General features: G+C 40.1%; 1 protein-coding gene and 1 non-coding gene across 3 annotated transcripts in view; both read right to left on the minus strand.

Annotated features, from left to right (window-relative positions):
* Positions 1 to 17,081, minus strand: part of SLC1A3 (solute carrier family 1 member 3) — a 95,805-nt gene continuing 78,724 nt past the window's right edge. For both annotated transcript variants that reach the window (XM_049768569.1, XM_049768570.1), the window contains exons 6-10: positions 12,928 to 13,220; positions 9,602 to 9,835; positions 8,746 to 8,940; positions 3,643 to 3,777; positions 1 to 1,057 (exon numbers count right to left, since the gene is read on the minus strand). In XM_049768569.1, the coding sequence (XP_049624526.1) occupies positions 853 to 1,057; positions 3,643 to 3,777; positions 8,746 to 8,940; positions 9,602 to 9,835; positions 12,928 to 13,220 (1,062 nt within the window). In that variant the 3' untranslated portion in view covers positions 1 to 852. The remainder of the gene's footprint in view (positions 1,058 to 3,642; positions 3,778 to 8,745; positions 8,941 to 9,601; positions 9,836 to 12,927; positions 13,221 to 17,081) is intronic.
* Positions 14,526 to 14,659, minus strand: LOC126002462 (small nucleolar RNA SNORA36 family). Its single transcript, XR_007493161.1, has one exon. It is a non-coding gene; the product is annotated as a small nucleolar RNA SNORA36 family (small nucleolar RNA).

The following is a 17,081-nucleotide window of genomic DNA, read 5'->3' on the forward strand; positions in this document are numbered from 1 at the left end:
GATTCCTACCTGGTGTTTTGCACAACTGACATTCTGACACAGGACCTGGTGAATTAACCAGGTACCTTGTTGTACTTGGAAATGTACATTTCCAATAAATGTCCTTTCTGAAAGTCCAATGCTCCTGGAATGATACTTGCTCAGAATGTTGAGGAAGAAATAGAGCATAGGTCTTTACATGATGCCACAGGATGATCAGACTACAAGAGTTCACAGAGGCATCTTGGAAGACTCACTCATTTTACAGATGAGGATACTAAGGGTCTAGTAATGGGACATAGCTTTACTCTGAACCCAAAGAAAAATTTCACTTTATATGCCTCTTCATAGCTACACTATGTGTGTATGCCTTTGTCCTCTTGTTCATAAAATAAGGACACAAGTTAGAAGAGAAAGGGGAAAAAGCCTGTTATTGTCCAGCTAATAACCAATTGTAGTTTAGCATATTGTTTCATTTGGATACTAAAATTGAATTGTATTTAGAAATACAATATTTAAAGGTTGATTTAAAAGCATTCTTTGCCTATCATTAGACTTTTAGAATTATTTTTTAAAAATCATATTTACAGGATTGTGTGTCATATGACAAACTTGCAAGATATGACCAAGACTATTTTTGATCTCAGTACCTTCTTTTGTAAGACCAAACATTTCAAATATGAATGAAATATAGACATTTTGGCCAACCCCAAATCCTCCCTTATATTTGGATGACTCCTTCCCAAACCTCGAAGTGAAGCTAAAAGGGAGATAAGGGGCTTACTGGAGAGAATGAGTTTGTAAAGGGACAGAAACATTTCACAATGGTTTTCAAACATCTGGTGCTCAAGAGAGCATTTCATTTATGTTAGTCTACATCTTGGTTTCACTGTCAATAGATTTTTCAGTTTCATTTTCCTGAGCAACCAGCTGATATGGTTTCTTCATTTCATTCTCTTCAATCACTGAGTTACCCATTTCAACATCCTGATTCTTCAGTTCATGTCGAGATAAGTGCTCCACAATCCCAGCTCCAAGGGAGTCTCCAAGCACATTGGTAGTGGTTCGGAGGCGGTCCCTGAAGAAGAAGGGGGAGCTTTTGTGAATAATTGTACAATTTCAGCTTATATTAGGACCGGACTAGTTAAATCCTTAGGGGCATTAAAATGCAGTGTAGAACATTCACCAACTGTATGGTTACATAATATATGCAGTTTTCAAGATAGTAGTTAGTAAAAGGTATAAGATTATAGGAATTTGGTTGGGGAGATAACAGAGCAAATGTTTTGCATGTAGGAGCCCTAAGTTTAGTCCCTAACCACTGATTGGCCCCCTGAGCATGGCTGGGCCTATGTTTCCTTTACCCCCAAAGAATCAGAGATAATTGGTGTGTGTGTGTGTGTGTGTGTGTGTGTGTGTGTGTGCATTTGGATCACACATGGCAATGCTCAGGGGTACTCCTGGCTCTGCTCTCAGAAATTACTCCTGGTTCTGCTCCGGGAGACCATATAGGATGCTAAAAATTGAATCCAAGTTGGCTGCATGCAAAGCAAGCACTCCACCTGTTGTATAATCTCTCCAGCTCCAAAATCATTGATTTTTTTTAAAGGTTTTATAAACAGTAGTGCTGATTATAATCAGAGATTACATTTGGTTCTGCACTCAGGGATCACTCCTGGAGGAAGCCAGGGTATCACACAGGGTGTTAAGGATTGAACCTGGGTTGACTGACTGCAAGACAAGTTCCTTACTCACTGAACTATTTCACATACCTCGAGATCATTGATTTTCAATTACTAGCTGACTTAGTTCTAGTGCCTACAGTAAGGGATCACCCTTCTCTCTTTTTTCTATTTAAAATTTTTATGGATTTTATTTTTTATAATTCAGATTTATTTATTTATTTATTTATTTATTTATTTATTTATTTACACTAGTATTTTCTAAAGTGTGGTCCAGAAATCTCCCTGATGTTCCTAAAGTCCAGACAATGTTCATAACAATTAGAGACTACATTTCCTCTCACTCTCATTTTCTTATCTTTTGGGGGGGTTAGGGGAAATTCAACCAGCAATGCTAGGGGTTGCTTTGACTCCTGACTCAGGAATTACTCTTGGAAAACTTGGGGGACTATATGGAGTGCTGGGGATCAAACCTGTGTGGACTGCATGCAAGGCAAGTTTCTTACCTGTTGTACTGTCTGCCTGGTCCCTCACTGTCATTTTCTTTACTTTCTTTTTTTTTAGTTTTTTGTTTTTTGGTCACACCTGGCAGCGCTCAGGGGTTCCTCCTGGCTCTACATTCAGAAATTACTCCTCACAGGCTTGGTGGACCATATGGGATGCCGGGATTCAAACCACCAACCTTCTGCATGGAAGGCAAAAGCCTTACCTCCATGCTATCTCTCCGGCCACCCCTGTCATTTTCTTATGCATGTCTGTCTAGCTGGGTATTTCAAAGACTACCTCACAAAATGAGATATCATACCAGATTAAATGCAGAAGCACATAGGAGACTCCAGCTGTCTTAGATTAAGCCAGACATTATAGAGATTTGTGAAAACATAAAATGATACCACTTTTAAGATTTTTTAACAAAAAATTATTTATGTTACTCTAATGAATTTATTATTGCAATTTTCCAATGAATTTCAAATGCAAAAATGCCCCTAAGATTCTTTAATATGATGCCTATTGACAGCTAGAACCCACAAAGAGAAAAGCTTTTGGGTCCAAAAAATTTTGTGTGTGTGAAAGGGGACCTGAGACTAAAACTTAGGACTGCAGCTTTCTCCTACAATGATGTAGGAGATGTCCTAAGGCCAGGCTGTGTGCTGAATGCTTCCCTGATCTCAGCTGCATTTAATCTTCACAGCTAAATCCAAGTTAGATTGCATGAGCATCCTGATTTTGCCAAGGAGGTGTTTGGGGAGCCTGCTGACACACATGATCAGGACACAAGACCCAGTTGTTTGCCCAGCTCCTGTTCTCAGAGGATTCCCTCTCCCATTTGTAGTGTCTGGAGAATTTTTTTGCACTCTTCTTGGCCTTTAGGTCTAGAGAAGCCAGTACGTGTCAACTGCAGCACATACAGTGTCCTTTAAAAGGGGGGCATCCTGAGGATGTCGTTTTTGAAGCAGAAGGAAGAGACAGAGAACGTTGGCAGGAAGAGGTAAGGGTTGGACAGTCTGGAAGGTACTTCTCCCCACACTTTCTCTGCATGACGCTGGCTATCTGCACACCACCGCCTGCGGGTGGGGGCAGACAGGAACATCTGCGCCACATTATGCCATTGGCATGGGACGCACAAGAGGAGTTGGAGCCAGCGTGTGAGGCCTGTAGCTCAGCGCTGGGGGCATGCGTTGTGCAATTCAGGACAGGGCCTGGCTGATTTATGCTGGCTTTGCAGACATCAGTTGCCCAATCCCTGAATGGCTTTATGGAGTGCGAAGTGTAGCAGCCAGATGTGCCCGTGGGTTGATGATAAAGGAGTGAATGTGCCTGAATTCCGGGGCTGGTCTTCCTTACAGGCAGGGTGTGGGCCAGGTGGACAATTTTACTATGGGCTGAGCTGCCCACTCTGGATCCAAGACTGCTCCTTTAGGCAGGCATGCTGAACTGCCCGACATTCTGAAGATTCAGGGGGACCCTGAAGCATACTCACAGGAACCAGTCCACTGCGATGATGAGAGTGATGTCGTCGGTGGGCAGGCCCACGGATGTCAGCACTATGACCATGGTAACCAGGCCCGCCTGAGGGATTCCAGCTGCCCCAATACTGGCTGCTGTGGCTGTGATGCTGTTTAAACAAAGGCACAGACAGAAGAGTTTGACAAATCGCTTCCAACAGAGAGGATATCCTGCAAAATCTGCTGTCGGCAATGCCTGCTCAGCCAAGTTCACAGAAAATATTGTGGAAAAATAAATGATGTAAAATGACAATGTCTAAATAAAGAAAAAACCAACACCAACAAAATGAGATGGCAAAAATGCATTGCATGATTAATTATATTCACTAATATTTATCAAACTTTGATAAGCAGCATCTAATGCTAAGCATATATCACATTAGCTTTGCTTATTCGGTCTTCACAAGGATCCTTAAGAAACTGGTCCTGGGGCCAAAGAGATAGCACAGTGGTGTTTGCCTTGCAAGCAGCCGATCCAGGACCTAAGGTGGTTGGTTTGAATTCCGGTGTCCCATATGGTCCCCCGTGCCTGCCAGGAGCTATTTCTGAGCAGATAGCCAGGAGTAACCCTTGAGCACCGCTGGGTGTGGCCCAAAAACCAAAACCAAACCAAAACAAACAAACAAACAAAAGAAAGAAACTGGTCCTACTTCTATGAGAAGGAATTGATGTTCCTATTCTTTTTCATGAGCCTGAAAGTATTAAGCAAGGTCTAAAATGCAGTATAGGAGCTGGAACCATGGCTACAGTGTTGCATGTATGTGCCACATATTGTACCATGGCACATACTTTGCATGTACAAGACTTTGACTCTTGAATGCATTTTATGAGCCCATCTTCCCCTCCCATTCCTTCTGACCACAGGCACTGCTGGGCAGAGCACCACCAGGAATGGCCCAATAAAAAGTTACTAAAATGCTCTAGTTACAATAACAATTTGTTTCTAATCACTCCTGTTCAAAGTAGAACAAACAATTCTTGTATGATTGGTATGGATGGGGAAAATCAAACATTAATTTAAAAGGAAAATGAATTTTGAGCAACATCCTATAATAATAATATATACATATACCTTTACTTTGCTCCATCCAATGATACTCAGGGGTTGCTCCTAGCTCTGCACTCAGGAAATACTCCTGGCTGTGTTTAGAGAACCATAAGAGATGCTGGGATGGAACCTGGATTGGCCAGTCTCCATATAAGACAAGTAATGTACCCATTAAAACACCAGCCGCTATATTATTATTTTTAAAATGAAAGAAATTATGAACAGGGTTTGTGAGCACATATCCTATCTGGGATTCCACTTACTAAGCACATATTTAACAGTATGACATTAGTGTGAAAATGTTTTAGAGTCAAGCATGAGCTAGGTACAAAGTGGTATTAATAAAGTAATAAGTCTATGGCAGAGAAAACTTATGGTTTCCTCAGTCTCTTCTCCTCTATGGTGCTAGAGGTTTGATCTAGTTGGGATACCCCTCCTGGCAATTCTCCACTAACTGGGATACAGTTCAGTGCTAGGGCTCAAGGATGTGGTGCTGCTTGGGCCCTGATGTGCTGTGATCCTCAGGGACCATGTGCTGGGGGATCAAACCCAGAAGAAACCCATGTGAGGCAAGCACCTTAACCCCTGTCCTTATATTGTCTCTTCAGCCCTCCTCTTTTTTTTTGTTTTTGTTTTTGGACCACATCTGGTGGTTCCCAGGGCTTGCTCATGACTGCACTCAGAAATTACTCTTGGCAGGATCATATGGGATACTGGGGACTGGACCCAGGTCAGCTGTGTGTAAGGCAAGTGCCTTACCTGCTGTACTATCTCTCCAGCCTTCATCTCCTTTGTTTTAAATGTTTTAGGGAATAGAATGTTTTTTTTTTTTTTAGTAACTTAGGGCCTTTCAGTGAGGATGTTGATGCTGTCTAAAAATAGGTATCAGGAAGCCAAGAGCTACACTGGACTTGGGATTTCCAGAACTTCTAGGTCAATCACCTCTTACCACGATCAGTCTCATCTTTTAATTGCAATGCATCTAACAACTATTATTATTTTCCAACAGTGCAAAATATATGCACAGTGTCCATGATAATTATTTCTAAAATCTCATGGTCTGAGTTAATCTGGATACATGACATATTTCTTTTCTTTTTTTGTTTTGTTTTTGGGTCACACCCGGCAGTGCTCAGGGGTTATTCCTGGCTCCAGGCTCAAAAATTGCTCCTGGCAGGCACGGGGGACCATATGGGGCACCGGGATTCGAACCGATGACCTCCTGCATGAAAGGTAAACGCCTTACCTCCATGCTATCTCTCCGGCCCCACATGACATATTTCTTTTTTTTTTTTAATGACATATTTCTAAATAAGCATAAACACATATCCCAAGATTTGGAGGAACTAATTGAGATTAGAAAGGACTAAAGTGACATAAGAACCACATGTTAGCCACAAATCTGGATTTGATTTTTGTCAGTAGGATAAAAAAGCTATCAAAGATATTATGGGAACAATTGGTAAACTTTGAATTTAGTTGATATTCTGGACATATTTTTTAGATTTGTTCTATTGTGGTTATGTAGAAAAATATCCTTAAGAAGTGCTTGCTGAGTCACATGCAGAGAGTGTCATAAAGGAGAGGAAGTGAGATTTGCTGTAATATTATTCCAAATTTCTTATTTTACTGTGTAAAATTTTAATACAATTTTATAGTAAAAAGTTGTGTAAAGAGTTGCTTTGATTTTTTGGGGGGCCACACCCTGCGGGGCTCAGGGGGTTACTCCTGGCTCTGTGCTCAGAAAATGCTCCTGGCACAATGGGGGACTAGAGGGGATTCTGGTAATAGAACCCTTGTTGGTCCAGGGTCAGCCACCTGCAAGGCAAATGCCCTACTGCTGTGCTATTGCTCTGGCTCCCTTGTTTTAATATTTAAAATAAACTAATGCCACTAATTATCCCACACATACATACATGTGCATAGGCGCACACACACACTCAGGGTCTAGTTTGGTTTGTGAGGTCTAGAGTCTATATTGCACTTAATGTCCTATTGTGACTCCAGGAACTAAAAAAAAAAGGAGAGATTATATCTTCACACTTGAACTTCAATATGGAAAGACAATTTCCAGACGGCTTCATAGGAAACCAACTGTGGCTACCTCATGAGAAGAGACTAAGAAATTAGGGAGGGTATACAAAGAAAAATGACCATTTATGAGACACATTACATATTATAGTTAAAAAAATTTACAAAAATGAAACTCAACTTATTTGTCAATGTGGCTGCTATTCAATAGTCTTTTTTGTTTTGTTTTGTTTTTTGGGGTTACTCCTGGCTTTACACAGAAATTGCTCCTGGCAGGCTACGGTGACCATATGGGATGCCAGGATTTGAATCCGGTTGTCCTGGTTAGGCCATGTGCAAGGCAAATGGTAATTGCTCTGGCCCTTTAATAGTCTAAAACTTAACCCAAGAGAAAATGCTAATCCAAAATTTCAAGTTTATTTAGAAGACTGACAATAAAAATGAACCTATTAATAAAATTCAGAAATGAACTATAATTAGCGTAAAAAATAAACAATATTCATCCCATGTATTATACAGATTTAGAAAATAATGAGCAAATTTTAGTCCTAGAATAGTGATAAGTAAATAAACTCATCAAAATATACTCATAGTACAGTGATAAGTAAGTCAACCAAGTGTAAACAATTTGTGTAGTGTGACTTTATTATGAAAAAAAAGTGTGAGGATATTTATGCTTAGGAAAAATCTTTACATGCTAAATACCAACAGTGGTCACTTATAGAATGATAAGGAATTTATCTTTTTCCACTTTTTTATTCATGAAAATTGCATAAATTTTTTTCTTGGGGCCAGAGTGATAGCACAGAGGTAGGGCATTTGCCTTGCATGTGGCCTACCTGGGAGGGACCTGGTTCAATTCCTGGCATCCCATATGGTTCCCAAGTCTGTCAGTGGCAATTTTTGAGTGCAGAGCCAGGAGTGACCCCTGAGTGCTGCTGGGTGTGGCCTAAATACTAATAAATTACTAAATAAAGTTGAAAAAAAAAGAAAAATTGCTTTTATGTGGGAAAGGGGAACACACACCTAGTAGTCCTCAGAGTTAATCCTGGCTCTCTGCTCAGGGGTCACTCCTAGTGGTGCTCATGGGGACCATATGTAGTGTTGGCAACTGACCCTAGGTTGGCCACATACAAGGCAAGCACTCTACTCTTGGTGCTATCTTTCCAGCTCCTGTAATTTTTTTGTTTGCTGTTTGGGCCACATCTGGCTGTGTGCAGGAGATGATTCTGGCTCTGTGCTTAGAAATCACTCCTGGTAGGCTCAGGGGACCATATAGAATGCTGAGTGATTAAACCTGGGTTAGCTGCATGCAAGGCAAATGCCCTACTTGCTGTACTTATTGCTTGGGCCCCTAATTTTTTTTTATAGGGATCAGACCCTATAAATAAAGATGTGCTGAGGCAACCTGGTGATGCTCAGTCCAGTAGTGCAGGCTTGATGGTTGGTACTTGGGAGGCCAACAGAGTCACAGGTAGCAATGCTGAGGGCCACTTGTATTACAACAAATCAGAGGCGCTAGTAAGGGGGTGGGGCTATATTGTGCTGAGAATCAAACTCAGGGCAGAGGTGGGAGATGCTCTCCACAAGTCAAGATATCTGTCCTGCCTCACAGCTACATGTTTTTTAAAGTTAAAAATAAATCATCGGGGCCGGAGAGATAGCATGGAGGTAAGGCGTTTGACCTTCATGCAGGAGGTCATCGGTTCGAATCCCGGCGTCCCATATGGTCCCCCGTGCCTGCCAGGAGCAATTTCTGAGCCTGGAGCCAGGAATAACTCCTGAGCACTGCCGGGTGTGACCCAAAAAAACCACACACACATACACACACACACACACACACACACACACACACACACACACACAAAATAAAAACATCAAAGATAAAACAACTCCCCAAATCCTGCTTATATATGTGATCTCTACCCAATCAGTTTCTTCCTCATTCCCTGCTCACATAAAATCATTCTTCAGAAAATGTGTCATACTTTCCAAGTACCTGATGGTAATAATCTGTCCAAAATTCAGGTCAAAGTTGTTGACTTGAGCAATGAAAATGGCAGCCAAAGCCTCATAGAGGGCAGTCCCGTCCATGTTGATGGTGGCCCCCACCGGGAGCACAAATCTGGTGACACGCTTGTCCACGCCATTGTTCTCTTCCAGGCACTTGAAGGTAATGGGCAGGGTGGCAGAACTGGGAAGAAGGAAAAGGCTGGTCAGCGACTGTCCAAATGGTTCAGACAGTGTCTGGGTGTCGGGTATTTTGGACAGAGTTCCTTCCTCTCCCATGTACTATTTTAAAGGGAACTAAGTCAGCACTTGTATAAATAGGGGAGCAGGGTTAGGAAAAGTGTGGGTATCCATTTGGCAGCACCCTTGTTTCTGGGTTCCTGTGTGAACACCACGTGTAATCATTCCCCAACATCAACAGCTTGTGCTGAGTCAGTGTCATGGCTTCTTCAGGCAAAAGCCAACAAGAGGGAGTCCGGTGGGAAGGAAAGGGGAGACAATTTCTATTTTGTCTCCTCAAAGTACACAGTCAGCCATTCCCTGAAATAGACCAATTTTTTGTTTGTTTTGTTTCTGGGCCATACCCATTGGTGTTCAGCACCTTATGAGATGTCGGGGGTGGGGTGTTAATCCAGGTCATCTGCATGCAAAGCAAGCACCTTACCTGTCCCCTAAAATGGACTGAATTGACATCAGAAGTGAAAAAGCCAATGGAGATGCCTGGAAATGAAAGACTGCCCCATCTACCCCAGACTTCTGCTCCTCCACAGCTGAAGGTTCTGGGTTAAAGTAAAGCGTGAGATTGATTTTCTTCGAGTAGGAGGAGGTCGCACCCAGCTACAGACCTGGAGGAGGTTCCCAGAGCAGTGATGAGCGCCTGCAGCAAGCCTCCGATGAAAACCCAGGGGTTTTTCCGTGTTACCAGGAAGTAGAGGAGCGGGAGGACAATGACAGCGTGGATGAGCAAGCCCACGATGACAGTCACAGTGTACATGGCCAGCTGCCCCCCAATCACGCCCATGTCTTCCATCTCGACAATTTTCCCTGCAATCAGGAAGAGGATGCCCAGAGGGGCGTACCTATGCAGAAGCAACACACGCACAATTGGAAGTCTGATTTCCAGCAAGCAGGTCCCCAGAAATGACTAAGTGATAAGAACCTGCCAGAGAGTCGATTTAGCAAGCTTTGCTCAGGATTTATAGAAGTGGTTGATTTCTTTCTTTTAAATACAAATCAAATATATTCAAACCTTCCTCTTCTTGTGGGTCACTCTCATTTTCTCTAGGGAAGTTTATTTCTGGACCACATCCATTGGTGTCTGGGGCTAACTACTGACTCAATTCTTGGAGATTGCTCTGGGTGGTGCTTGGCGGGGGTGGACTTTGGGTTATAGAACCAGGTCTCCTGAATACAAAGCTGGTGCTCAGCCTGTTGAGCTATCTCTTTGGCCCTAGGTTTTGTGTGTGTGTGTGTGTGTGTGTGTGTGTGTGTGTGTGTGTGAGAGAGAGAGAGAGAGAGAGAGAGAGAGAGAGAGAGAGAGAGAGAGAGAGAGAGAGAGAGAGAGAGAGAGAGAGAGAGAGGGAGAGGGAGAGGGAGGGAGAGAGAGAGAGAGTTCTAAACCTATGGAAGAAAAGGCAGACATAGAAGTTTGGTGACAATCTCTTCCCTTTCCTTTCACCATGCCTGATCACTTCTACCCACTCTTCCTGTTTCCCATTGTTCTAGGTACCCTGAAGTGCCCAATTCACTGACAGGACACCCAAACTTTTACATCAGAGTCCAGCCTAGTGCGCAAGATGTGTCCATGCCCTTTCAAGGTTTTAGATCACTGTCAGTTCTCTCTCTCAAGTGCTTCTTTTGCTATTTCCCCCAATAATACAACCACTTAGATCATTACTCAACTTTTACTTAAACAAATGTACCACAAGGAAATCTTATGTCATAGTGCAAATGAAAAGCAAATCCCACTGGCATAATTGCAAGGGAATCACAAAATAAATTCAGGTGAATTGGAATTGGTCACCTCTGTCTCCATACTCCCATAGTTAGGTAACAACAGGTCATCTCAAAAGGTGATTCTTGCCCATTGGCTGCTACTGTCATTGGTGATCTGGAGACTTGGCAAGAATCAATGATAAAGACATAACATGAATTATACTTAGTGAACCACGCTGTGGCTTCATCTCCTTTTGTCTGATGCCTAAAGAAAGGATCACCAAACCCTCACTACTCAAAGCAGAGATCAATCACCCTGAAGGAAAAGGGTTTGCTGTGAATGGTGTATGGAGAATTTACTTCAAATAAAAAAAATACAATGCTGCTTTTCAAAGTCCCTGAAAAGCACAGGCCAGGAAATTATGAGTACCTGTTTTCAGAAATGCAATAACTCAATGTTGCACGTGCAGGCAAATGTACAGCTAGAAAAGTTACATGTGAGGTTCATTCAGTGCCTTGAATGGACTTCTTTCACACAAAAGGTGAAAGGTGGAGGCATTTTAATAATATGAAGATAAATGTTCGCTTTCAGCCCTGCCAGGATTTCAAAAGAGGGCCCAGGATTTCAACTGGGGCTCCTGTGGAGATCACATTCTGATCAGTCTTTGTACCCAAGTTCATATCCATCTTGGACAAACTTTTACAAAATGGATTTCTTTGGCTTTTGGAGGCTATAAAGACAAAGGATATTTTTAATAATATTGGTGAGTGCTTTCTTAGAAATGGATGCCTTCCTGCCCCAGGTGCCAAGAAGGAATCTGGATTAAAACTAAAGACTTAAAAGAAAAACACCCTTACAAAAATCTTAAACCAATCAAAGGAGTCTCTCCCTGTTGGAACAATCTTCTTTCCAAACTTAATGTTCCCCTTTGGATTTAGTCTTTTCCTTCCTACTTCTCAACTTCATTTAAAAAAGAGTTTTGTTATAAATTGTAGCTTGGCATTCTAGAATACTTCCCCCTGAGTCCTTCAGGCATGCAGAGTGGCTGTTTACATTTCTTTATTTGAGAACTGGGATAGAGGAGAGGGGAGCATAGCTCTCCTGATGATTTAGGGGGCTCTATGTTTGCTTTTTCTTCTACTTGGAATGTTCTCTTAGCACTCTGTATGGCTGGCTTCCCTGGTCATTCAGACAGCAACCAAAAAAGTTACCTCTTCAGAAATCTTTCTGCACTGTCCAAGGACATTTTATTTTGCTTTCTAAAATTTACAAAGTTGTATTACCCCATGGTACAAGGGATGAGTGGGCATAGATGCTTAGGAGTCAGTAGAATTACACCAAAAAGTGTTCTGGGACCTATGAAGTACTGTAGGCTGAACCCAGGGCCACAAATATGTGAGGCTTATGTTCTACCATTTGAACTAATTTCCCCTCTTCAGGAAAAATATGCCTTCTTCCAAGTCTTTTTTTTTTATTTTTTTTTATCTTATTTGATTTAATTTTTATAGCACCTGGAACTAATGCTTATTACTTGACTTGTTTGCTTGTTTTTCCTTTTACATAAAGTAATGTAGAATTCAGTAGCTCCATATCTATTTTCATCATATCTATCTTCTCTATCTATCTATCTATCTATCTATCTATCTATCTATCTATCTATCTATCTATCTATCTATCTATCTATCTATCATCAACTATCTCCATAATACCTGGTATTATATACTTGTTATACAGCAGATTTTCCAAAAACATTACTGAAAGACTATGTTAAGAGTTTTGTTGTTGTTTTTGTTTGTTTGTTTGTTTTGTATTTTTGGGTCACACCCAGCAATGCTCAGGAGTTACTCCTGGCTCTGTGCTCAGACGCTCTTGGCAGGCAAGGGGAACCATACAGGATGCTGGGATTTGAACCACCATTCGTCCTGAATTGGCTGTGTGCAAGGCAAATGCCCTACCACTGTGCTATCTCTCTAGCTCCTATCTTAAGAAGTTTTAAACAGAGAAAAGAAGAATATAATTCTATAAGCACTGAGGTCAGGAGTGATCATATTTTAAAAGCAAGGAATTAAACTTACTAAGAAACTTGAAAGTAGCATCAAGGCCACAATAAGCTCAGAAAATCATGAATTTCTGATCATTGGTCACCCTATTTGTCACATGTTCCCCAGTGACAAACACATGTTGCTGACAATAAGCATCTTATAAATTGTGTAGGGAGCACATGAAAATACCTACCACATTATTACAGCTACCAATCTCATGATGGCTTCATTCAGACAATCAAAAAAGTCTTTCAGGGCCTGTCCCTGCTCCTTCATGTTTCCAATAACAAAACCGAAGCACATGGAGAAGACAACTAGTCCCAGGGCATTGACCCCATTCACAGAACCTGCAACTGGCACCAACTCCTCTTTAATTTTTGTAAGTGTCTCCATGGCCTCTGACACATTGTTTATCACAGCACCCACCAATGTTTCATTGGGCTGAATGGGTACTCGAAAGCTTTTCTTCACATAGTTGGTTTTAAACTGTAAGAGAAAGAAAGAATGCAATAGTATTTAAAGATGTACCTATAGACTTGAATATAAGCTGAATTTTTTGGCACAAAATTTCGGCTTATATTCGGATCATACAGATTATTTGATTCAGTGCATTCACATTAAACTAAATGCACAGAGTCTCCAGTCATCTCCTGTTGTCTGCTGGAAAGGCAGTGCTTCAGCTCAGTCCACAAGTCGCAGCTGAGGTGTATGCCACTGAACTATTTAACCCACAATATTCTGTGCTTTGTATGAGAACAGCAGTGATGATATCTGCAAACTCAGTGATGATGACAATGTCTATGCTGATACCCTCACATCAGATACAGCTGAGCTCTGGACATAAAGATGATGATGAGGAGGAATCCAGGTTTGAATAATTTTTACCTTTGTGATTTAGCTTGATTATCTGTTAAGCTACAGTTCTCTGCACTTTATTTAAAGTTGTAAAGTTATTGTTGTAAATTTGGTTGTAAAGTTATAGTTTTTCTTTAGCAATAAATATTAAAAAATCATTTAACCTGCTGATTCCTCAATTATTATAATTGTTTTGGGTATATATTTTTATTTTTGAAATTTCCCAGTGGCTGCTGCATTTTCCACCTTGGCTTATACTCGAATCACTAAATTTTCCCAGTTTTTTAGGGTAAATAAGGTGGGTCGGCTTATACTTGAGTGGGCTTATACCCGAGTATATAGTATTTATTTTCTTTGTAGTTTCCTGTCATTCGGATGCATTAGAATGATACACATTTCTTTTGTATTGAGAAAAGTGTTATCTTTTTAATAGTCATTGAGTTATTTTTTGCCCATTACTTATCATATATTCTAATAAATCTTCACTACTTCTTTAGTACAAACAAGAATATACATAAATATGTGACAAATAGTAACACAAAAGTAGTATCTGGCTCAAGATGCTGAACCACACCTATGCTTTTACTTTTTTCTAAAACTCATAAAATGGGCTTAAAAATACAAATTTAAACTTCTTCCATAGTCCCTTTATTCTTGATGGCTGCATGCTAGAGGATCATGAAAAAAAATCACCTAACATTCTTTACATTCTTTTGCTAATATTTTACAGTGGTGAAACATGAATAAAGGTGCCAGTTCTACTCATAGGGTTATGATCATATAATGAAACAATATTAATGTATACCAATACTAGTCAATAACAAAGCTCAGAGGATATTAAAACTCAAAACAATAACCTTAACAGTATTCCTGAAAGAATTAATTCTATTTTTTTATTTTCTTTTCATTTTTTCTCCCTCTTTTATCTTTTTTCATTTTTGTAAGTTAGGAGGGTAATGGATAGTGTAATATCTCCTTTTATCCTATCTTTTCCCTTTGCCTGTTTAATGTACCAAAGTTTAATGATCAGAACTGTGAAGCTGTCCTGAACTACTTTCAGTGCTTTGAGGCAGTATCAATTCTTAATATTAGGAGCTAGATTAAGAGTTGATAACATTCTATTTCTAAGGTCTATAATACAGAGTCATTTCTCTTATTTAGAGATGGCTTTTTCTGCATTATTTTGTCAAAGATGTCCCAGACAGGAGATGCTAAGCTCATTACTGAGACCATAACTTTTTTCTATTTTTAAGTCCATTCCTCTAGATTTATCAAGAACAAAATTCCTGCTATTCTTATTGGTGGTCATTAGCATCAGAGAGAAAAATAATAATAATAATAATATATGGATATTAAATCAATCTATCACCTAGGGAAGAAAAGAACAGTTGTACATGAAGTTTCAGTCTGTTTTTACTGAGTAAATGGAAGACTATTTTGTCCAATGGGAACTACTATTTTCAAATAAAGTCACAGCCAACTGTCTACACTGTAGATACATCCAGGAAAATCAGTGAAACTACTGGTAATTTAACATACCAAACTGATTTCTCCTTGTCATCTATTCCAGTGAAGTCTCAAATCTCTATATTCCACTGGGAGGTGCTTATATAATTTTATTTAATTTATAGGTTTCCTAGAATAGATTTTCAATCTTGATCAGTCTTTCCCCTAATGTAGTCTTCAAAGAAACTGCAAACTCATTTGTATTTTGGCCTAAGACAAATAGATCTGGAAAGATGCATTGCTTCACCTTCAAAATCCTGTAAATGCAACCCAAAACCAAACACAGTAAATCTGCATGAGTCAGCACTTTTCTAGCACTGTTAAAAATCAGCATTTTAAATGTTGGCCAGTGCCAACTGACTAACTGAGTCGCATGGTACTGCAGTTGGTCAGTCATACTGAAAAGGGTTATTAATTATTAGAGGTATTTTTTTTTGTTTTTTTGGGCCACACCCAGTGATGCTCAGGGGTTACTCCTTGCTATGCGCTCAGAAATTGCTCCTGGCTTAGGGGACCATATGGGATGCCAGGGGATAGAATCGTGGTCTGTCCTAGGTCAGTTGCATGCAAGACAAATGCCCTACCACTGTGATACTGCTCCGGCCCCATATTAGAGTTGTTTTTAAATAAAGAAAGCAAATATCTGACTTCTTAGTTATCTGTTTTTTTAAAGTTAGGTTTCTTTTGGATTTTTGTTTGTTTTTGCATCAGCAAAAACACAGCACTGCTCAGGGCTTGCTCCTGGCTTGGCATTTAGGGCTCACTCACTCACTTGGCACTTAGGACTCCAGTGACCATGCTGTGGTGCAGAGGGATCAAACATTGGCCATCCTAGTGCGAGGCAAAGACGTACCTGCTGTATTATCTCCCTGGACTTGTTAAAATTTTTTTTGAATGAGTTGCATATTAAAAACAGTCAATAAAATTTATAAAGTGTGAAATAGGGATGGGGAAAAAGTGGGGAACAACCCAAAGGATTGTATAACTTGGATCTTCATGAGATCAGCACTTTATATTTGTTTGTGTTAAAGATTCTAAGCAGAGGGACTAGGTAATTACAAAAATGGTGAGTGACATAGTAGCTAGAGAAATGTCTGGCAACTCTTATTTAATACAGAAGGTCCAGTTGTTTCCCTTTTACAATTTGGATAGGGAGACATATCTACATGAAGTTGGAATAAACCTCATGACTTTTCTTAATTTTTTATTAATATCTTTTTATTAATATTTTTATTTAAGCACCATGGTTACAAACATGTTTGTAGTTGGATTTCAGTTATAGAAAAGGATACCCCCTTTCACAGTGCAACCTTCCCACCACCAATGTTCCTCATCTCCCTCCTCCTCCACCCCCTGCTTGTCTTCGAGACAGGCATTCTATTTCTCTCACTCACTACACTTTTCATGATAGTTGTTGGTGTAGTTATTTTTTTAACTGCACTCACCAATCTTTGTGGTAAACTTCATATCATGGGTTGGTCCTTTCAAACTTCATCTCTATTGTTTCTGGGTATTATTACCATACTATCTTTTATTTTTATTTTCCGAGGGTAAAACGTATTTGCATCCACAACACTGAGACTCCAGAGTTGCTTGGATACAGGGCTAATAGGAAGCGGATCTCACTATAGCCTCCAGGTAGAAGTCTCCCAACACCAGTAGGAAATGAAAGATTTTGAAATCAATACAAAAGATGATTTAAGGTCTGCCATTTGTGAGAACTTGTGTTTAACAAAATTCCCCTTAGTCATCATGGGTGATCTTTTATTTTTGAATTAGAGACAAAAATACCCATCAGATTGATGTGATGATTAAATATAACATCATTGCTTGGCATATAGCTTTTTTTTTTATATTATCATGCTCTTACTTTCTGATATTATTCCTCCCCTACAATAAAGTGCTCTTAGTAGACTTTTAAAAGCTAGTCCATTGGTTTTTTTTTTTTTTAACCAAACCTAGAAATTCCAATAATCTTTCTAACCT

The sequence above is a fragment of the Suncus etruscus genome, chromosome 2 (assembly GCF_024139225.1).
Source record: "Suncus etruscus isolate mSunEtr1 chromosome 2, mSunEtr1.pri.cur, whole genome shotgun sequence".
NCBI lineage: Eukaryota > Metazoa > Chordata > Mammalia > Eulipotyphla > Soricidae > Suncus > Suncus etruscus.